Source organism: Diospyros lotus, chromosome 10 (genome assembly GCF_014633365.1).
Source record: "Diospyros lotus cultivar Yz01 chromosome 10, ASM1463336v1, whole genome shotgun sequence".
Taxonomy (NCBI): domain Eukaryota; kingdom Viridiplantae; phylum Streptophyta; class Magnoliopsida; order Ericales; family Ebenaceae; genus Diospyros; species Diospyros lotus.
In genome coordinates, this window is record NC_068347.1 from 17,621,532 (window position 1) to 17,644,169 (window position 22,638).

A 22,638-nucleotide genomic window follows, 5' to 3' on the forward strand; every position below is an offset into this window, starting at 1 on the left:
GGAGGATTTAGTGAAGTGTTTTAAATCCTTAGTGAGGAGGTAAGGGAGTGAATTAAGTCATTTGGCTAAACCACTATAAATCTTACGTGTGCCTCTATTTCTTATGATATGCCCGACAAATATCAAAAAAGAAATATGAGTCCAATACAGGAAAGAGACAAAAGTGAAGCAAGAAATAAGAGAGCAAGTGGAGGCTGAGAGACTTTCAGTTGAGAACCGAGAGCCTCTCAATTTAGAACTGAGAGGCTCTCGGTTCAAATGTGGCCACCATTGGGTGGCCACAACCAAGAGTCTCTCGATTTAGAACTCAACCAATGGAGAGGTAATAGGTGGAGCCTAAAGGGTGAAAGACAACCAGAAGTCGTGACAAGCACACCCACAGGTGGAAAAAAAAGCCCACTAGGAAATCGACACCAAGAAATATAGGAGCTGACAATAACACTGTAATGAGTATGTGAAATAACATGAAAAGAGTAATAGAAGAAGTATTAGAATAGAAAAAAATGGTCCCGACTATTGAAGAGTAGCCCAGAAAGAAGTCTCTATTCACCCAAAACATATTGGGGAAGCCATTGCCAAAAAAATTCAAGATGCTACAAATTACCCCATATATTGGTAAGGATGACCCGAATTATCATGTTGAGAATTATGAATCGCTGATGGTATTTCATGGGTGGGATGACAAAATTATGTGTCGAGCGTTTTCGCTAACTCTATCAGGGCATGCCCGAACCTAGTTTAAGGGATTACCTAAAGCATCCATTTCATCATTTGCATAACTTAGAACATAATTTGTTAAAGCCTTTGTAATTAATAGTCGAAAAAAGAAAGATGCGACCCATCTTCTTAGCATTCAACAAGGAGCTAAAGAAACCCTACGGTAATATGTGGATAGATTTCGGAATGCCACTCTTGAAATTCAAGACCTACCACTCAAAATGGTAATACCTGCTATGATACAAGGGGCACAATTAACATCCTTTTAGGAATCGCTATCCTTGGATCCCCCAAAATCTTTGGTGAACTTATTTGCTAGGTCAAATAGGTACAACCTCCACACTAAAGTTATGAGAATAGTGGTAGGAGGTGAAGATAGAGAATGAAAAAGAAAAGAGCGAGAAGGTGAAGAGAACTCTACCAGATAGCAAGAAAAGGTGCGGAGATCAAACGTACTCGGATTATAATTTAATCACTATGCTTAACTCACTCAACCTCAATCGGTTATATTAGCAACCGTGAAAGGTTCAAGTCTTATCAAACTCTCGAAGAAAGCTCACCATCACATGAGAAGAAATCAAGGAGAATATTGTAGATATCATAGAACTCGAGGGCATTCCACTGATAGATGTTAAGAGATTAAAAATCAAATTGAAATCCTCATACGAGATGGGCATTTGCAAAGATACATAAGGGAAGAAAAGAGAAATAATAAGGAGCCCCAGAGAATAGAAGAAATACTTGAGAGGTAAGAAATACTAAACCCACAATAGAACTAGAGGATAAGGGATAACAAATCAATTGTCCCCTTGGATAATGTGCCTACACACCAAGAAATACATGTTATCTCTAGTGGTGAAACTTTGGCTGGAGCTACTTCTTCTTCTTGAAAGGCTTATGCTTGTTAAGCCTACCAGGTGAATTCGATAATGGAAGTGCAAGACGATGAAGAACCAATCTTCTTCACCCTCCCTGATAAGGGAGATGTAATTGTCCCCCATGATGATCCCATGGTAATTTTAGTTGTCATTGCAAAACACCCTATTAGAAGAATTTTGGTTGATAATAGCATCTTAGTCAACCTCATTTACTAGAATTGCTTTGAGCAGATGCATATCTCCCATGATTGGTTGAAAATAGTCTCCTTCCCATTATACAGTTTCATGGGAGAAGCAGTGCAGGTTGCTGGTGATACCTATTTGACCTAGCAAAAAATTTATGGTGGCAAAAACTTCATCAGCTACCTACAATATAATCTTGGGACATCCCTTACTCAACGACATGGGAGTAGTGGTCTTGTCGTGTTACTTGTTGATGAAATTCCTAACACCTTAAGAGGCAGGACAAGTTTAGGGAGATCAAAGGAAGGCTCATGCCTGTTATGTCTCTTCCATGAAGGGGAAGAGGAAGGATGAGACTTTATCAATCACTGGGCAGGCTATGCATAATTCTATCACTAGCCAGGCCATATACAAACCTAGTCGGTTGAAAAACTATAAGTTATACAATTAAGTGATGATGAACCAGAAAAACAAGCACACATCGTCTCACAGCTACTTGATAAGTTGAAACTGAAGATAGTGGTATGCTTGAAAGAAAACATGGACATCTTCGCTTGGACACTAACTAACATGCTCAGGATTAATCCAGAAGTAATTTGTCACCATTTAAATGTGGATTCGCAATTCAAGCCTGTGAGCCAAAAGAAGTGGAATATCACTCTTGACAAATTGCTAGCATTGGAGGAGAAGGTTGATAAATTACTAGAAGTCGGATTCATTCGAGAAGTATTATATCCAGATTGGTTAGCAAATGTGGTGACGAGCAAAAAACCCAATGGGAAATGCCAAGTGTGCATGGATTTCACAAATCTCAACAAAGCTTGTCTGAAGGACTCGTATCCACTTCTGCGAATTGATCGATTGGTGGACGAGACATCAGGGTACTAGTTACGTATTGAGCTTCCCGGATGCATTCTCAGGATATCACCAGATAATGACGTATCTCCCAGATCAAGAAAAGACTTCCTTTATTACAAAAAAGGAACCTACTACTATAAAGTTATGCCCTTTGGGCTCAAGAATGCTGGGGCCACCTATTAACGCATGGAAAACAAGGTTTTAAAAGATTTGTTGGGCAATACAATTGAGGCTTACATAGGCAAACAAGGTTTTAAAAGATTTGTTAGAGCAAGAGTCACATGTAGAAAAGTTGTCTCAAGTATTTGAAATATTTCAGTGATATAACATGTGACTAAATCCTTTGAAGTGTGCCTTTGGAGTTCAATCAGGAAAATTTCTGGAATACATGATCATGCAAAGGGGAATAGAAGTAAATCTTGAGAAAATCCAAGCTATAATAGACATGACTCCTGCAGCATCTATTAAAGAGGTACAACGGTTGACAGCTAGGGTGGTAGCCCTAAATCAATTTTTGTCGAAGTCAACTAAGAAGAGCCTCTTGTTCTAGACATTAAGAGCTAGGAAAGGCTTTGAATGGACCAAGCAATTTAAATAACAACAGTTACTTTTATGAAATACCCACAAATCTCTCCATTGTAATCATACAAAAAAAAAAAGAAAGAAGTAGTAGATCAATGGGTTCTTTAGGAGAACCCAACCTATCATATTCGACCTAACAATAGGTTCTTCTAGAGAACCCATATTAGTGATGGGTTCTCTAAAAGACCCTATGTCGATTGGGTTTCTTCTTTTGGACAAAGAAAAAGGGACACATCAACTGATGATTTTTAAAGAATGAAATTTGAGTTTTAAACAAATAGGATTGAAGAAACCCTTCAAAGGCTTCAAATTTGGGTTCGAAGCCAAGAAATAGAACCTAGATCTCAAAGGCTTCAAACCCAAAATGTTAAAAGAAATCAAACCCAAATTTGGTTCCAAGTTTAAAAGCAAAAGAGAGTTCTAGTGATTGAGTTGGGTTTTCAATGAAACCCGACCTCGCATGATGGGGTTTCTAGTGGGGATAGAGAGAAAGAGATAGAGACTTGTAAATCGATCACCAACCCTATTGGGATGGGTTTCGTATATTTATCAAAATAAATCAACTCAATAGAAAGACTAAAATAAGAAAAAAAAAATGTTGATTCAATTGAAGTTGGTGCCCAATTTTGCCATCTGTCAGGAGGACAAACATGGAAGTAGAGTTGGCAAAATGGCTCGAACTTGCAGAGACCTAACCTTGCCCACACTGATTGGGTAAAGTCAAAGGCTATTTCACCACACTATAGTCGAGTCAAGTTCAAGAAATCCCTTATTTTATTTTTTTTTCAATTGGGGTCAAGGCAAGGATGATATTTAGAATCCTTGACCTAACCTAGTTTATGCCTTGCCTAATCGTACCCCACTATGCCCTCATCTTTTTAATCTAATCCTTCTGACTTGGTTGTGAACAAGCATTAGGCTTCCATATGTTTGATTTCAATTTGTTTATTTCCTTTCATAATTTGTGATGTTCACTTAATCCTGAAAATTATGGCATGAGATTTGTTAAAATATTGTTGTTTCTTTTCATATGTTTTCTTTGTTGAATTCCAATGATAGTGTACATGTGTTGTGTTAGTTTCTCATGCTACGAATTTTGGAACAAGAAATATCGAGACAATCAATTTGATCAAGTTAATTAGTTTAATTATGCTGTTGATAAGTGATTTTTCTCAAGTTTAGGGTGTTTCGACCCCTCTACAAGCCCTAGGGCAAGGGATGGGTGAAAATCCCTGTCCTGGGGTTTGGGTTCGGGTTCGGGGACATAGTATGCCCACCCTACCTCATTGCCAACACTACGGAAAAAGTGTTTGAGTTGTTAAAAAAAGAAAAAAACAAACAAAAAGAGGAGAGAGAAAGCAATATAAGAAAGAAAGAATGAATGAATGAATTGTTTATATAGAAGAACAAATATAGAAATAATATGGGACATTTAGCTTAATATTTTATGTGACGGTTGGGGGCCTGAGCACTACCGCAGTTGGCGGAAAAGTTAGCTATAAAGTTTGACTTTGCCTCTATTATTTCTTCCTTCCGAATTAAATTCCAATCATTCTCTAATAAGTCTCGATAATCCTAATAAAAGCTCCCATTCTCCTCAATTACCTAATCTACCGTTGTCGGATTCCTTTCCTCTGGTTGTCCACGTGCACAGATACACCATTTTCCCACCTTTTACCACTATCTTCAATTAGTCAGTCAAACCCTTACTTATTTCGATTAAAAGTTATAAATGAATACTTTTGATGATATCGCTATTGAAAATAAATGATTTATTTGAAGGTAGAAATTGAGTAGAATTTAGAATTATCATATTGATTAGAAGAAATATGAGATTTAAACTAATAAAATATAAGGATAATTGACATAACGATAGTGTTTGTTAAATACGGGTTAAAAGAAATGAAATATAAAAAATATTACTGATACAATTATTTTCTATTGTATTTGTTAAATTTATCTGATAACTCATTGAGAAGAAGTCACGTAATTTTTTTTTATCTAAAATTGTTAAAATAAATTTATTTTTTTCATCTTCACATAAATTGTAACATCCTGCATCGAGCGATAGGAAGGACCGAAACAATTTACCCTGGTGGGTCTACGTGAACTTCTCAAAAGGTCATCCATCCTTGAGCTTCCCCAGCTCAATCATGTTTTATCTGAGAGTTCTTTGCCTACATTCAGTTCAAAAGGTATTCAGTTGGTATTGTTTCCTTTCTTACTTATTCTCGATATATACTACCCTTATTTGGACTCTTAGGGTATTACATAAATTTATCTAGTACTTTACAGATAAGAAAAAATGACCCATATGCACCCCAATACATTTCAAAAAATTTAACAATTTATAAATCAAACTTAGTATAGTTCCAATTTTATTTTTTCCTAATCTCAACAATTTATATCCAATTAAATCAAATTTAGTATAATTCAAATTTCATTTTATCCTTATTTGAATTTGAATATCAGATGATGACATTATTAGTCATATTTAAACTTAACCATCATTTATGTTCCTCTTCTTCTAAATTTGTTCTCCATCCATTGAATTTTATTGTTATTATTATTATTATCATCCTCCTTGCTGCTATGAGTATGAATGTTATTTTTACTAGAATATGAATATTAACTAATTATAGAGTAAATTATACCAATTTTTTTTATTAATTGGAGTATCCAATTTTTTATTTATCTTTTTTTACTCTACACTATTATTTATTCTTTTTATACTTTACCATTAATTATTGACGTGACATATGATGTGATAAGTCATCTAAAGGAATTCGTCACGTTAATAATTAATAATAAAATAAAATGTCAATAAATGATAATTTAAAATTAAAATTAAATGAATATAATTTGCATAGGACTAATAAGCAAACATGTGATAAAAGGACATGACCACATTTTTGTATCTCGAATACGAAAGATTCATATACAAAGCAAAATATATATAACACGTAAGTCAGATTTATAACTTGATCACATTAAAAGTTAAATTGATACGAGGGTGAATCACATAGTTATAGCCAAATTAAAGTTAGAATATTTTTTAGATTAAAATGATTATTTTTAGATATTAATATTATTTGATAAGACAATAGATTTTTGCTAATGTCAAATAAGATAGACATTTAAATTGTGCTAGTGAAGTCATTGGTATATATCATTCTATTATATAAGCAAATGAGTTTTTAAGGGTATATTTATTTAAAAAAAATAATATTACGATTTATGATTGATAACGGTATTATCAATTATGTAACGCCTTTTCATTAGAAGAGATTAAGGGAACCATATATCATTATCTTTTTTACCTAACATTTTCTCTAATAAAAATGTGACACACGTCATCAGTTATGACTTCTAGCATTATTCACTTTAAAACGTTTTTATTTAAATTTCAAAATTTAAACATAAATAAATTTACTACTTATATGTTGGCATAAATAGATAGATAATAGATATAAAAAATATTCAAAATAAAAAAATTACATTGGAGCGTTACGAAAAGTGAAAAAGAGCTTTGAATTACATGGCAAGAGGTGTGTGCTTGCCTAACAAAATAAAATAAAATAAAGGTAAGGAAAATTCGGGTACAGGCGTGTTCGTGAAAAGAAAGTGCAGCTTCGTAGGTCGTATGATTTCAATGATGTGATTGATGATGCCATGTACGTTCCCTTTCCCTGAAAAACTGTAGCAGGAGAACAGAAGTCCCCAGACTTATATATATATATATATATAGAGAGAGAGAGAGATTAATAAATAATAATAATAATCAGCGACAAACAGACACACGAAGGACGAAGCACATACCGTATCTTTCTCTTTCTCTCTCTTCAAGGGAGTGTTTCCCTCACAAGCTCTCTTTCTCTGTCTCACAATTTTTCTCCCTCGATCTCTCTCTCTCTCTCTGACCTGAATCTGCATCCCCGCGCAAGGCTTCTTCTCCTTCTCTCATCAGAATCTCTGTTTACGCCCGTATGCGCATGTAATCATTACGGATCACTGTTTGTAGGAGATTGTAATTCTTCGATTTCATTGACTGGTGCCTGATTTTTCGTTGTTTTTGAGCTTTGATCTCGTAATCATTACAGGAACTCATTATGCAATCGCTGTTTCGGAATAATTATCTGGTTAAATCCACGTTAACTCTTGTTTATGATTTAAGGCTTTGATTTGTATCTGAATTTTTTTCCCTTTAATTGTGTGAGTGCGTGTGTGTGCCTGTGTTCCTTTTGTTTGGGCAGTCGGTTTGGTTTGTATGTTTGATGGAATTGGCTGGTAAATGGTCTGATTCGGTGGTTGAATTTGTTGCACATTAGGGTTTCCAATATCGTAATTCATCTGTCATTTCCTCAGATTTGGCTCTGCTTTGCTGCAAATCTATTATTTTGAGGAGAGACAAATGCCTAGTAGATGAATCTTAGCTCCTCGAGGTTGAACATTAATCTAGCTGTTTAGCTTGTTTCATCCCATCTGGGCCTTGTTTTCGATTTCCTTGATGCAACATTCTTGGCTCCTCCTAATTGTTGGTTTCTCTCTCTCTCTCTCTCGTGCGTGTGTGTGTGTGTGTGTGTGTGTATAAATATATGTACGCGCATACACACATGCACGCGCGCGCACGTATGTTTTTATAATTTATTTTGTCGTATTTTATCTTAATTTGAATACTTTAGCTGGCAGTTTACAAACCTTGATTTCTTCACAGTTGTTTATTGATTTTTTATAATATGAATGAATTCTTATTCTTTGATATATTCAAACCATGCGCAGAGTACTAATTGTGGAATCCATTTGAAGAATGTGTTTGATCTGTGCTTGAAAGATTAGTGACTACCGATACCAATACCAATTTATAGGGTGATGAACTGAGGATTGTGGAAAACTGGATGTGATTATATTGGTGTAATCCAGAAAAGGGTTTGGCTATGGGATCTATGAACATAGAGAAGAAGAAATGGGTTCTTCCTCTCGCTATAAGCTCCCTTTTTTGTGTTTTCCTTATGGTAACCTCATTCAACATGGGCCTTATTTCATCATTACGGAGAATCAATTCGATCATCTCTATTTTCCCACCTAATAGTTTGCGGAATCAAACAAGCCCAGTTTTTGCTGAGACCAAGGTTGTCAATAGTCCAACTCCTGCTCCAAAGCCATCTATTGCTCGCTTCGGTTACCTGGTTTCTGGGTCAAAAGGTGATTTGGACAAGCTTTGGAGGACTCTTCGAGCACTTTATCATCCATTGAATCAATATGTTTTGCATCTGGACCTGGAATCATCTATAGAGGAGAGACTGGAGCTTGCAGATCGAGTTGAGAAAGACCCAGTTTTTGCCAAGGTTGGGAATGTTTACATGGTTACGAAAGCTAATATGGTTACTTATAGAGGACCCACCATGGTGGCCAATACTCTTCATGCTTGTGCCATTCTTCTGAAGAGAAGTAAGGATTGGGATTGGTTTATTAACCTCAGTGCTTCAGATTATCCTCTGGTTACGCAAGATGGTGAGTCTCTCAATTCTAAAGTGTGTTTCTATTATAAACGTAATTAGTTGAGAGGTCTTTTATTTTCCTCTGAAGCTGTTTGATACATTTTGGTCGTTTTGTTCAGATCTTCTTTACACTTTTTCCGAATTAGATCGAAACTGGAATTTCATTGAGCACACAAACAATCTAGGTTGGAAGGAGTAAGCTTGCCCTCCCCTTATTTATGCCTTCTCTCTACTTATGTTATAAAACTGTCAAGATTTTATACTGATGTATTTCATTCTATTTTCAGGAACCTGAGAGCAATGCCTTTGATTGTAGATCCCGGACTTTACCATTCAAAAAAGCAAGATTTATTTTGGGTCACACCAGATAGAACTTTACCAACATCTTTTAAATTGTTCACTGGTTGGTATATTTACTTCTACTTATTTTATGCTGCTTCTTATTTAATAGCCATAGGAATTGAATTTTGTGCTTCTTTAGTGATGTAATGTAGAACAACCGCTATATCAAAATGGATTGAACTTTGAAATTTGCATCGCTATGTATATGTTAGCGTAATTTTCAATAAATCATGTAAGTTGATTTTTGTGCTAGAATTATGTGAATATTGCAAGCATCTGTGTGTGTTCCTCAAACTTCTACATAGCTCTTTTTGGCTTTTCTGGACAAATCAGACATATTGTTGACACTTCTGGGAGTCGCATATGAATCTAGGAAACCACAATATCATAATGGAATGAATCTTGAAACTCCACATCTAATGCCTGTCTGCTTAATTTTCAATTATTAGTGCAAGTTGATTTTGTCCCAAAATTAATGTGGAGATTGAAAGTGTCTTATGTGTGTGCTTCCTTCAAAACATTCTGCGTACCCCGTTTACAGTGAAATCAGATCTACCTGACACTTCTGGGAATCACATTGAGCAAAGTTGGCTCGAGTCAATGTGTGACTTCACAAGGCTGTTTCAAAGTTCTTGCTGGCAGCCTTTCTCTATCCTACCTGCCAGTTGGAAATATTGATTTGTAGCAATGCACTTGGTCATAATTTTACTCTTGGCATTTCATTCATTCAATGCCTGAAGATGTTATGGTGTATGGACTTCTTTAAGTTAATTAATTCCACATATCGTAGTCCTAATTCATAGTGTTTCTATTGCAACTCTAATTCTGTTTGAACAGAGTAAATTTTAGATCTTCAGGTTTCTGTCACTTTTATAGTTAAAACATGAAACATGTTAATGGGACCATGATATGTAAGACATTGGATCTTCAGCCAACCTAAATTGGAATAAGACCTTAGAGTAGATATAAATTAAACAAACAGTACATATATCTAGTGTATGAGTGAAAACAGAGCAATTGACAGCCAAAAAAAAAAAAAAAGGAATAAAAGAAAAAACTGAACAATTGGAATTACACACATCGCCTGCTTTCATTTCCCTGCCGCCTGCACCTGAATCTAATCTATTTCTGAAATTCTGTCATTATAAAATGCTACCATCTATATGTGTTTCAGGTTCAGCATGGATGATTCTGTCGCGATCATTTGTGGAATATATGATATGGGGTTGGGATAACCTTCCTAGAACCCTACTTATGTACTACACAAATTTCTTGTCGTCTCCTGAAGGATACTTTCAGACAGTCGTATGCAATGTCCCGGAGTATGTGCGCACTGCAGTCAACCATGATATGCACTACATCGCTTGGGATAACCCCCCAAAACAGCACCCGCTCTCCCTCACTGTTAACGACACTGCCAACATGATTTCTAGTGGCGCTGCCTTTGCACGTAAGTTTAAGAAAGACGATCCTGTGCTGGATAAGATTGACAGGGAATACCTCCGTCGGAGAAATGGAAGCTTTACACCTGGTGGTTGGTGTGCTGGTAAGCCCCGGTGTTCGAGAGTTCGGGATCCTGAAAACCTTAAACCAGGTGTTGGAGCTCGAAGGCTTCGTAATCTCATAGATAAATTACTTACTGCAGCCAAGTCTGGTCAAAACCAGTGCAATAGTTAGTTAAAACCATTGTAATTAGACTTTGTTGGACCATTGCTGCCGGGGGGGTGGAGAAAGGCTAATGCACAATAGCAAGTGCAATCACAAGCTGAAGAGTTGATAGGAACTATTAGATATTTTTTTGTTTGTTTGTTTTCTTTTTTTTTTTTTTTTTAAATATACAGATTTGAGCGGGGTGGGGATAATGGTACCATTATTTTCTCTGATCTAGTCTATCAAATTAATAAGGCTTCTGTAGTTTCTTCTTGTTATGATCCATACATACGGTTCAGATAATTCTTTGGCTTGGTTCTCTCTGTGTTATGCAAATTTATATCTTAACATTGGCTTCTTGCAAGTTCATAAGACTGATTCTGGTGAAATGTAATTTTCAATTGGGACAGTATTCAAGGCAATATATTTACTTTCTAAATCAAGGTTTCTTCACATAGAGGCACAAGGTGTAGTAGTCAGGATGAACTTTTAAAGAATTTAGTTTTTGTTAGAGTTTATGGTTAGATTGTAATTTTATAGGGATGGAGTTGGTGAATATTATATTAGTATTTTTAAAGTTGAGGGTTGAGGGTATAGTGTTTTAGCGAATATTATATTAGTGATTTCAAGGGACATATCTTTTGGCTTAAATTTAAAAGACATGTTTTGTTAAATTTAAAGAGACATTTACTTTAGATTTAAAAGATTTGTTGTTTTTAAAATATATTTATTGTATTTATATTTCTTGAAGGCATGTTTATCCTAAAAGATATGATCTTTCTAATGGGTGTGTCGTTCTTCAAAGAGAGACACAATCTTTTCTAAAGCACGTGTTCTTTCTCAAAGACATGTTTCAAAGAGGTGTTCTTTTGGAATAGTTATGTTTTGTAACTCTTGAACCTTATAAATAAAATTTGGCATCATTTACAAAGTAATTTTTTTCTTTTTACTCTTCTTCTGTCCATCTATTCAAATACTTAGTTTTCAAGAGAAATTCTGAAGAAGAACTTTCAATTCTGTTGGTTGCAAGCTCTTAAGATTTTGTCATTTCCTAGAAGCCATTTGTTATTAGCCTTGGAGCAAAGTTGAGGCAAATTTCACCTTAAAGAAATGAATATACGTCTCAAAATCACATCAAGTTTGACACTTACCCATTGTTCCAACAATTTTAAGGAGTGAGATTTCTTTTCAATGGAGTCAAGTTGTGAGGCTGTATTCAAAGTCTTAAATCAAGATGCCAAGTTGAATTGATTCATGGCACAAAGTATTCTCGTTGGAAATATGAGATTATGTTATTGCTTACCACATCGAAGAGTTCCTACATTCTTGATTCAAGTATCCAAGATCAAATAATGAAAGTGAAGAAGTTTGGAAAATGCACATGAAAAAGAGAAAAAGATGAAGTGCTTTGTCGAGGACAACATTATTGGATAATCTTTATGTGTCCAAGAGAGAATTGAGGAACATTGAAAACCAAGTATAATGTAGAAAAGCATGACACAAATAAGTTCTTGATCATGTAATTTTTTGAATTTATTATGATTAATACCAAATGTATTTTGTTTGAAGTGCATGAATTACAAGTTCTTGTATCAAAATTGTCGGAATTTAATGAGGGCTTAACGAGTGACATTGAGAGACAAATCCAAGAACCCAAAGTGAAAGTGGATCTTGTTGCTTGACAATCCTAAATGATCATGAACATTAGAGGAAGGCTATTAGAGTCCCCCTTGAAGTCTATGTCTAAAGTTACAGGATCCTTCGTGGTGATTGGTCTTAGAGAGACAACGAGAGAGAATATCTATTTTTGTATATTTTTGTGTGTTTTATATGACACGCCTCAATGTGTATTTATAGGGAAAAACCCACCTTTTAATAAAAGTTTTTCTATGATTGAGAAACAAGTATTTATCACTTTTGATATACATGACTTTGAATCTAGTCACAAATAGGTTCGGATTCTTTATAGGAGAAATTCATAAATAACTTAAAAGAAATTTAAAAAATTATTTTTAACCATTTTTTTAGTAAAAAAACGTTTTTGACAAATCAAACAAACTAATTGCACTCTATAGTCACTTTTATGTGAGATGCCTAAAATACTCTTAATGAGGTTTTAAATTGGAAAGCCCACATTATCCTTATCTTCATTTACCAAAATACTCGTCTTTTTCATATTGTCTTTCTCTTATCTCTTATCTTCCAACATTCACGTTACTCTCTTTCTCTCCATTGTCAAACCATCCAAACTTAGTCATTCATCATACATTCAATTTTTTTGCTTGTTGAGTCATTTAACAATCTTCACCAATCACGACGACCTCATTGAAATTCCATTCAACAAGATTCTTTCTCTCCAACAAACAATTTCATTGACTGAATCTCTAAGGATTGATTTCATTTCTATTTGTTTTGTTTTGTGATCACATTGCTTATAAAAGCTGTGTAGTATGATTGTGGTTGTGAATATAACATATTTTGATAGATATCATTCCAAATCTATATTGATTTTCATGAAAAAATAATTTTTTCAAAACTGTACAACGTCATCGAGTATTGTGGGGCCACATAACCCGGCTCTGGGTTTCGTGGCCCACAAAACTTGATTTTTTTAATAAAAATGGATTTTTTGATTTTTTTTTTTTTTTTTGCCATGGGATTTTCAAAGTTACCCAATAGAAAATGATATCTTTTTACATTTTTTGACTTAATTAAATTTATAATTCATAATAAACAACAATGGAATGATAATAAAACACAACCAATACATAATTAAGTGTTCTAACTACTAACAACATTGGATTAAATTGATGTAATGATTATAAAATTTATCCAAAAATAAAAGTATAATTTTTAAACAATAATTTATTTTTGGGACTATTGGATAACTTGGAAAAATCCCATGGCCAAAAAAAGAAAAAAAAGGATACAAAAAACCATTTTAATAAAAAAAATCTGGTTTTGTGGGGCCATAAAACCCAGCTCCGGGTTTTGTGGCTCACAAAACCTGATTTTTTAATAAAAATAGATTTTTTGATCTTTTTTTTGGGCCATTGGATTTTTCAAAGTTACCCAATAAAAAATGATGTCTTTTTACATTTTTTTGGCTTAATTGAGTTTATAATTCACAATAAACAACAATGCAATGATAATAAAACACAACTAATACATGATTAAATGTTCTAACTACTAACAACATTTGATTAAATTGATGTAATGATTATAAAATTTATCCAAAAATAAAATTATAATTTTTAAACAATAATTTATTGTTGGGACTATTGGATAACTTGGAAAAATCCCATGGACAAGAAAAGAAGAAAAAAGGATCAAAAAAACCATTTTAATAAAAAAATTGGGTTTTGTGGCCCACAAAACCTGATTTTTTAATAAAAATAAATATTTTGATCCTTTTTTTTTGAGCCATTGGATTTTTCAAAATTACCCAATAGAAAATGATGTCTTTTTACATTTTTTTGGCTTAATTGAATTTATAATTCACAATAAACAACAATGGAATGATAATAAAACACAACCAATACATGATTAAGTGTTCTAACTACTAACAACATTGGATTAAATTGATGTAATGATTATAAAATTTACCCAAAAATACAAGTATAATTTTTAAACAATAATTTATTTTTGGAACTATTGGATAACTTGAAAAAATCCCATGGCTAAGAAAATAAAAAAAAAAGATCAAAAAAATAATTTTAATAAAAAAATCGGGTTTTGTTTGGCCACACCCACGAAACCTGATTTTTTAATAAAAATAGATTTTTTGATCTCTTTTTTTTTTTAGAGGGGGGGGCATGAAATTTTTTAAAGTTACCCAATAGAAAATGATGTCTTTTTACATTTTTTGGCTTAATTGAATTTATAATTCATAATAAACAACAATGGAATGATAATAAAACACAACCAATACATGATTAATCGTTCTAACTACTAACAACATTGTATTAAATTGATGTAATGATTATAAAATTTATCCAAAAATATAAGTATAATTTTTAAACAATAATTTATTTTTGGGACTATTGGATAATTTGAAAAAATCCCATGGCCAAGAAAAGAAAAAAAAAAAGATCAAAAAAACTATTTTAATAAACAAATCGGATTTTGTGGGGCCACAAAACCTGGCTCTGGGTTTTGTGGCCTACAAAACCTGATTTTTTAATAAAAATAAAATTTTTTATTTTTTATTTTTTATTTTGGGCCATTGGATTTTTCAAAGTTACCCAATAAAAACTAATGTCTTTTTACATTTTTTGACTTAATTGAATTTATAATTCACAATAAACAACAATTGAATTATAATAAAACACAACCAATACATGATTAAGTGTTCTAACTACTAACAACATTGGATTAAATTGATATAATGATTATAAAATTTACCCAAAAATAAAAGTATAATTTTTAAACAATAATTTATTTTTGAGACTATTGGATAACTTGGAAAAATCCCATGGCCAAAAAAAGAAAAAAAAAGATTAAAAAAATTATTTTCATAAAAAATCGGGTTTTGTGGGCAAACAAACCCGGTTATCTAGTTATTAAATTATAAAAAATAATAATTATTATTGAAACATAATAATAATTTAATAGTTCAACAATTATTATTATAATTATGATTTACAATTATTATTATAATTGAAAAATAAAATAATAATAATTGAATAAAAAAATTTCAATTATTTAATAATACATATATATTTCAATTTTTTAATTATTTTTATTTAATCCATTTTATTTATTATATATGTAATATTATTATATATATATTTAATAATAAAAAAATGAAGGGAGGAACCGAGCGTGGGTTCGAGACCCAACTAGTTATTAAATTATTAAAAAAATAATTATTAAAAATAATAGTATTTATTAGAAAATAGTAATAATTTAATTGTTGAAAATTTATTATTATAATTATGATTTGCATACAATTGAAAAATAAAATAATAATCATTGAATAACAATTTTTCAGTTATTTATTTAATAATACATATATATTTAAAATTTTTAATTATTATTATTTAATTAATTTTATTTATATGTAATAATACATATATATTTAATAATAAAAAAGAGATGGGTGACCTACCGTGGGTTCAAGACTCACCCAGTTATTAAATTATTAAAAAATAAGAATTAGTATTGAGAAATAATAATAATATTTTAATAATTAAAAATTTATTATTATAATTATGAGAGGTTTCTCAGGTTTGCCTGTGGAATAAAATAGAAATTCAACCCTTTTGTTTGTTTTGTATTAAGGGTAGTTTGGTAATTTATTGTCTTTATTTTTATTCTTAATTTTCAATTAAAGTGGGGAGTTGAAAAGTTAAAGATTGGGGTCAAAAGTGGTAAAGTGACTATTTTTTGTAACTATTTGTTTATAGGGGATAAAAACATTTTTTTTGTCAAAAGGGGGATAAAAACGAATTTTGTATTTATGGGGGGTTATTTTTTGCAATTTCCACTTCTTTATAACCCATGTTCCACAACATATATCTTATTCTATGGGAATGCAATTTGGTACATAACCAAATGTTATCATCTCACACTTGTACACATGGGACAAATAAATCTCTCTACTCAATCTGCATATAAAGGAAATGAGGCGTGCAACATTGACAATATATAATGGAATGAAGTACTATATCAAATAACTACCTAAAAACGTACAACTTGCAAGAAGGATAATTATCTTTTATGTCTTAGATACTCTTTGTCACATCAATCAAATGCTTTCAAACCCGCAAGAGACTAACTGTAAACAATATTTGATCACCACTCCAAACTTTTATACTTATGATTATCACATAAAAGGATAATCACCTAGGTAATGAGCTACAAAATTCACATGATGTGAATTTAGATAAGTTTTTCTAAAATCCAAATTAATCCATCTATCGGCTTGACCACTTCCCTAGACATTGCCCACATAGCCATGTATCTTTGGCTATTGGATGACATACTAAAGTAGTGAAATCAAGCCTTAATTTAAAGTAGGCAAAAGGCATATGGTTTTATGGTCTCGTATAGTGATAAAGAGGGAACTCTCTTATCACTTCCCCAAGTCTGTTGACAAGAAGCACATGTTGTATCTATACATGCTACAACAAAGCTCCCACTAATCAAGAGATATCACTCTCAACATCATACAAATGCTAGTCTAGTTGCCATAAAATGCCAATTAACTCAACACATGAGCATTCAAATCTAGCTATAAATAGGCTTGGTATGAATCTTGAGATAGAATTCATATCCACTCCTCTCAAGAAGTCTTATGCTAGACGAACTAAGGTGACATACACATATCCTCAAACTGCTTTTTATACATCCAAGAACTTACACCAACCATCACAGAAATAAAGTCATACTTGGTCTCATTCTACACATTACCCAAGTGTTAAAGGTGATTGTTCGTGTGAGATGACCAATCAAAGCCTAGTGACATACTAAGAAAATATGTGTCACAATCGTGATTAAATTTAAAGCTCAAAATTTAAAAAGAGTTATTTATTAATTATGAATAGATAACAAATATCCATAGAATAGATAATAAATATCCTCAAGTAGATAACAAATACCTATCAACATGCAACATTAAATGTTTAACATGTGATCTTACATAAACTCAAAACTTATGCGTCTAACATGAATTTCAAAAATATTCCTACTAAGTGGCTTAGTTAATGGATCAACCACCATTTTAGTGGTAAGAATATGTCTCAAGATCACAACACTTTTCTTGTTTTATCTTTGAATGTATCTTTTTCATATGTGTTTTCTTTTTTACGAAATTTGGGGTCTTTGAAAAAATAGTGTAGTAGCCATATTATTGCTGCAAATCTGAAGTTCTTAGCAAGCTCATTAGCTTGAGTTGTGATCCCAAGCTCTTATAGAAATGTACTCCATTAAACTATTTCTTGTCTTGTTGTTGAACATGCCACACACTCAGCTTCTATGGTGGATTATGTCACACAATCTTACTTCTTGTTGCTCCATGAAAAGAAACCACTTCTAAGGGTGAACAATGTCTCTGGAAAAATCAATATCACCATAACCTTGCAGTTGCAAGTTACCACCTCGAAACACCAAAGCAAGGTTAGAGATATCACGAAGATACCTAAAGACTCATTCACCATCATCTAGTGCTTTTCACCTGGATTACTCCCAAACATACTTTTTAAACCAATAGTGCAAGCATATATTGGGATGAGTACATAACATAAGGTACATTAAGCTCCCAATTACACTAGCATATGGTTTCTTCACCATTGTTTCTCTTTGTTCTTCTGTTTTAGGGCATTAGCTAAGACTCAAACTGTGACCTTTCTCAATAGAAGTATCAATTATCTTTGATTTATGTTCATGTAGGTCTCTTGTGACAAATCCCAAGAGTTTTTTAGATTGATCTTTCAAGATCTTAATCTCAAACACATAACTTTCTTCTCCTAAGTTGTGTTCACATAAGTTGCTTAGTCGTATTGATTATCTCCAAATTGTCTCCAACTAATAGGATGTAATATCAACATATAAGGATAGGATTAGAAACCATTCCTAGATGATTGTTTGAGACTATAATGAATCTTTTAAGGTGACAAACCTTTTTGGCTACAAATCAGATAGGTTTATCCATGCATATCTCCTCATCTAGCTCTTCATTAAGAAAAGTTGTCTTGATAGTAATTTAGAATAACTCAAGGTCTAATTGAGTTATAATGGACAAAATCATTCAAATGGAATCCAACACTAGACTATTGGAGAAACTTCTCCTCATGGTCTATACCCTTTATTTGGGTATATCTTTTCGCAATTAAATGACTCTTGTACATGTCGATTAATCCACCCGCCTTACACTTGAATTTCAAGACACACTTGTTGCCAATCACTTTTCTATTAGGAAAAAGATCGACATGATCCCACACTTTGTTTTTAGCTATTGATGTTATCTCTTCCTCCATAAAGGCTAACCATTTATCTTGATTTGGAGAATCAAGTGTTTCTTTCAAATAAGTTGGATCATTCATATTTGACTCAACACATACAAGATTTTTTCCCTTAACATCATCAAAGTGACATCGAGGAATATTCTCACCTTGACTTTGTTGAAGTGTTTGATCCTTTATACCAATGTCTAGTTATTCGCTCCTACTTGCAAGTGCACTCCCACTATTCTTGGTACACTCCTACTATTCTTGTCATTTCCTCTTGTAACTCATACAGTTGGAAGTCCTTATTCACCTTATGGCTCACACTCAGTAACCTTTACTTTATTGAGAGATCTCAAAAGACTTTCTCTATCTATGTTAGCTGATGTGTTTAGAATTGCTGCCAAGTTATCATGTTTTGAATATTTCAAAATATTGTTTCCTATTGTTTAGGAGTTTTTTATTTTTTGATTAATCATATGTGATTAGGGCTTATTTTTAGGATCATGATCTTAGTGGTTAGTTATTAATTTTCAAGTCTTTTTAATGTAAGTTCAGAGTTTAATAAAATATATCTCCTTTGACATAATCTCTAGGGTTATTTTCTTTAATCTTCATTTTTTTTTCCTTTAAAATTGTCTTTGTTTTTTGTTACAACCTCAAAACAACAACAATTGGTATCAAAGTTTTCTTCTTAGGGAACCTGTGAGAGTTTGATATTGAATTCAAGTGGACGACATGGATGTAGAAGGCAGTTTTTCATAGATTGCTCCTCTAGTGTTTGACAGAGAAAATTATCAGATTTGAGTTATGAGAATGGAGACCTACCTGGATGCAATGGATATTTGGGAAGCTGTAGAAGAGGATTACAAAGTTCTTTCTCTGCCAGACAACCCCACAATGGCCCAGATCAAGAATCACAAGGACAGAAAAATGAGGAAGTTAAAAGAAAAGGCCTATTTGTTTGTTGTTGTCTCATCAACTATCTTTACCCGTGTCATGCCACTCAAATCAACAAAAGCAATTTGAGATTGTCTCAAAACAAAGTATGAAGGAAATGAGAGGATCAAAGGGATGCAAGTGCTGAATTTGATTAGAGATTTTGAACTGTAGAAAATGAAGGAATCGAAAGCCATTAAAGAGTATTTTGACAAACTTCTAATCATTGCCAATAAGGTAAGACTGTTTGGGTCTGATTTACATGACTTGAGGATTGTTGAAAAAATCCTAGTAACGGTGCTTGAAAAATTTGAGGCAACCATTACAACCTTGGAGAACACCAAGGATCTGTCCAAGATTACCTTAGCAGAGCTCTTAAATGCTTTACAAGCACAAGAACATAGAAGGATCATGAGACAAAGAGGTGTCATTGAAGAAGCACTGCCAGTCAAGCATCAAGAAGAAGGGAAAATGAGAAAGAAGAAGAACAAGAAGAATTTTACTACAAGTGGTGATGTTATAGCAAACAACAACAAGAACATGACTGAAGGTACGAAGGGAAATCATCCTCCATGCCAATATTGTGGTAGAAAGGGTTATCCCCCTTTTAAATGTTGGAGGAGACCTGATGCAAAATAAAGCAAATGTAACCAACTTGGACATGAAGCTATGATTTGCAAAGGAAAAGCTCAATAGTAGGAAGTTGAAGACTAGGTTACAGATCAAGAGGTTGAAGATCATTTCTTTGTAGCAACATTCTTTGTAAGTAACAGTTCAAGTGAAAGTTGGCTCATTGATAGTGGTTATACTAATCATATGACTTATGATGAGGAACTGTTCAAAGAATTGGAGAGCACTACAATCACAAAAGTCAGAATTGGAAATTGTGATCACATTGTTATCAAAGGAAAAGGTACTATAACTATTTAAAGCTTCTTAGGTACAAAAACCATTTTTGATGTCTTATATGTGCTAGAAATTGATAAAAAAAAAATTGTTAAGTGTTGGTTAGTTGATAGAGAAGGGCTTGAAAGTGATTTTTGAAGACAGACATTGCTTGATCAAAGATGCAGCTGGTCAAGAAATGTTCAAAGTCAGAATGAGAGGCAAGAGCTTCTTTCTAGATCCAATGGAGTAAAAACAGGGTGCCTTCCCCATTTTAGAAAGCACAACACAAGTTTGGCACAAGAGGCTTGGCCATTTTCATGACATAGGTATGTTGTACATGCAAAGAAAACAGTTTGTGTAGGATTTACCACCTCTAGAAGAGCACCTACCAAGTTGCCAAGCATGCCAGTTTGGCAAGCAAACCAAGCTGCCATTTCCTAAAATGTCTTGGAGAGCCATTCAAAAATTGCAACTGATTCACATAGACTTGGTAGGACCTCAAAGAACACCTTCTCTCAAGGGTAGCCTTTATTATATTATTTTCATTAATGATCTAACCAGAATGTGTTGGATTTTCATTTTAAAATTCAAGTTAGAAGTTGTTGTTGTGTTCTAGAAGTTTAAATCAGATGTGGAGAATCAAAGTGGCTGCAAAATATAGGTTCTGAGGTTTATAATGGCAAAGAATACACCTCAGAACAATTCAATTTGTTTTGTGAAGAAGCTGGGATTGAACATCATTAATTGCTCCCTACACTTCACAACAAAATGGAGTCAATGAAAGGAGGAATCAATTCATCATGGAGATGACTAGGTGTATGCTACACGAGAAAGAACTCCCAAAGAAATTTTGGGCAGAGGCATCAAACACTGCTATTTTTCTTCAAAACAGACTACCCACAAACGCAGTGAAGGATCAGACACCATTTGAGGCATGGCATGGGTATAAACCTTCATTGAAATTTCTTAAAGTTTTTGGTTGCTTATGCTTTACCTATATGTGCCTTAGGTTACGCGAGATAAGCTTGATAAAAAAAGTTATTCCTGACATATTTGTGGGTTACAGTACAATATCCAAAACTTATAAAGTATTTTAGCCAGAAACAAGAAACGTGGTGATAATTAGAGATGTGCATTTCATGGAGAATGAGCAGTGGAACTGGGAAAATTCAAAGAGAAATCAGAATGAGAGGTAAAATGATCTTGGGGATGGTTCTCTTGTTAGAGGCATTGAGTTGCTATCTGATATCTATCAAAGGTGCAACATTGTTGTATGTGAACTTGCAGGATATGAGGATGCAAAGAATGATCAAAGGTGGATAGTTGTAATGCAGGAATAGCTGTTCATGATTAAAAAAAACCTTAGACCTGGAAGCTTGTTGATAGACCTTAAGATAGAAAAGTCATTGGGGGTCAAATGGGTGTTCAAAACCAAGCTCAATGCTGATGGATCCATCAAAAAACACAAAGTTAGGCTGCTTGTTAAAGGATATGCTCAAAATTTTGGTTTAGACTATTCAGACACATTTGCACTAGTAGTTAGACTTGACACTATTAGGTTGCTACTTGTTGTTACAGCACAAAAGGCTAGAAAGTGTACCAATTGGATGTAAAATCAGCAGTTTTAAAATGGTTTCTTGTAAGAAAAAATCTATGTTGAGCAACCAAAAGATTTTGTGTAGAAAGAAGAAGACAAAGTTTGTCTCCTCAAGAAGGCTCTCTATGGATTGAAGTAAACTCCAAGAGCCTGGTACAACAGAATTGATGATCACTTGCTAAGTTTAGGCTTCGTAGAAAGCCTATCTAAATCCACTCTTTATGTCAAGCACTGTGAGGTTGATATTCTTGTTATTTCTCTTTATGTAGATGATTTTTTGGTGACTGGAAACCCTGCATCTTTGATTGATGAATTTAAGATGGAAATGATGAAAGTATTTGAGATGACTGATCTTGGATTGATGACATACTTTCTCAGAATAGAGATCAAGTAGAGTCAAGATGAAATTTTCATTAGTTAAAAGAAATATTCCAAGGAAATTCTCAAGAAGTTTCATATGGAAGAATGCAAGTCAATGAGCACTCCTATGAATCAAAAGGAAAAGTTAAGCAAGGGAGATGGAACTGAAAAAGTGGATGAGGCACACTTTAGAAGTTTGA

General features: G+C 33.2%; 1 protein-coding gene across 3 annotated transcripts; it reads left to right on the top strand.

Annotated features, from left to right (window-relative positions):
• Positions 1-6,999: 6,999 nt before the first annotated feature.
• LOC127812262 (beta-glucuronosyltransferase GlcAT14B-like) lies at positions 7,000-11,056 on the top strand. Of its 3 annotated transcripts, XM_052352652.1 has the most exons (6): positions 7,000-7,212; positions 7,584-7,660; positions 7,998-8,729; positions 8,836-8,911; positions 9,004-9,119; positions 10,233-11,056. In XM_052352652.1, exons 3-6 carry the CDS (start codon positions 8,153-8,155, stop codon positions 10,733-10,735), a joined length of 1,272 nt encoding a protein of 423 aa, XP_052208612.1. In that variant the 5' UTR covers positions 7,000-7,212; positions 7,584-7,660; positions 7,998-8,152; the 3' UTR covers positions 10,736-11,056. The 3 variants fall into 3 exon arrangements, with proteins under 3 accessions (XP_052208612.1, XP_052208611.1, XP_052208610.1); XM_052352651.1 differs by lacking the exon at positions 7,584-7,660 and having other exon boundaries at positions 7,000-7,245; XM_052352650.1 differs by lacking the exon at positions 7,584-7,660.
• Positions 11,057-22,638: the final 11,582 nt, after the last annotated feature.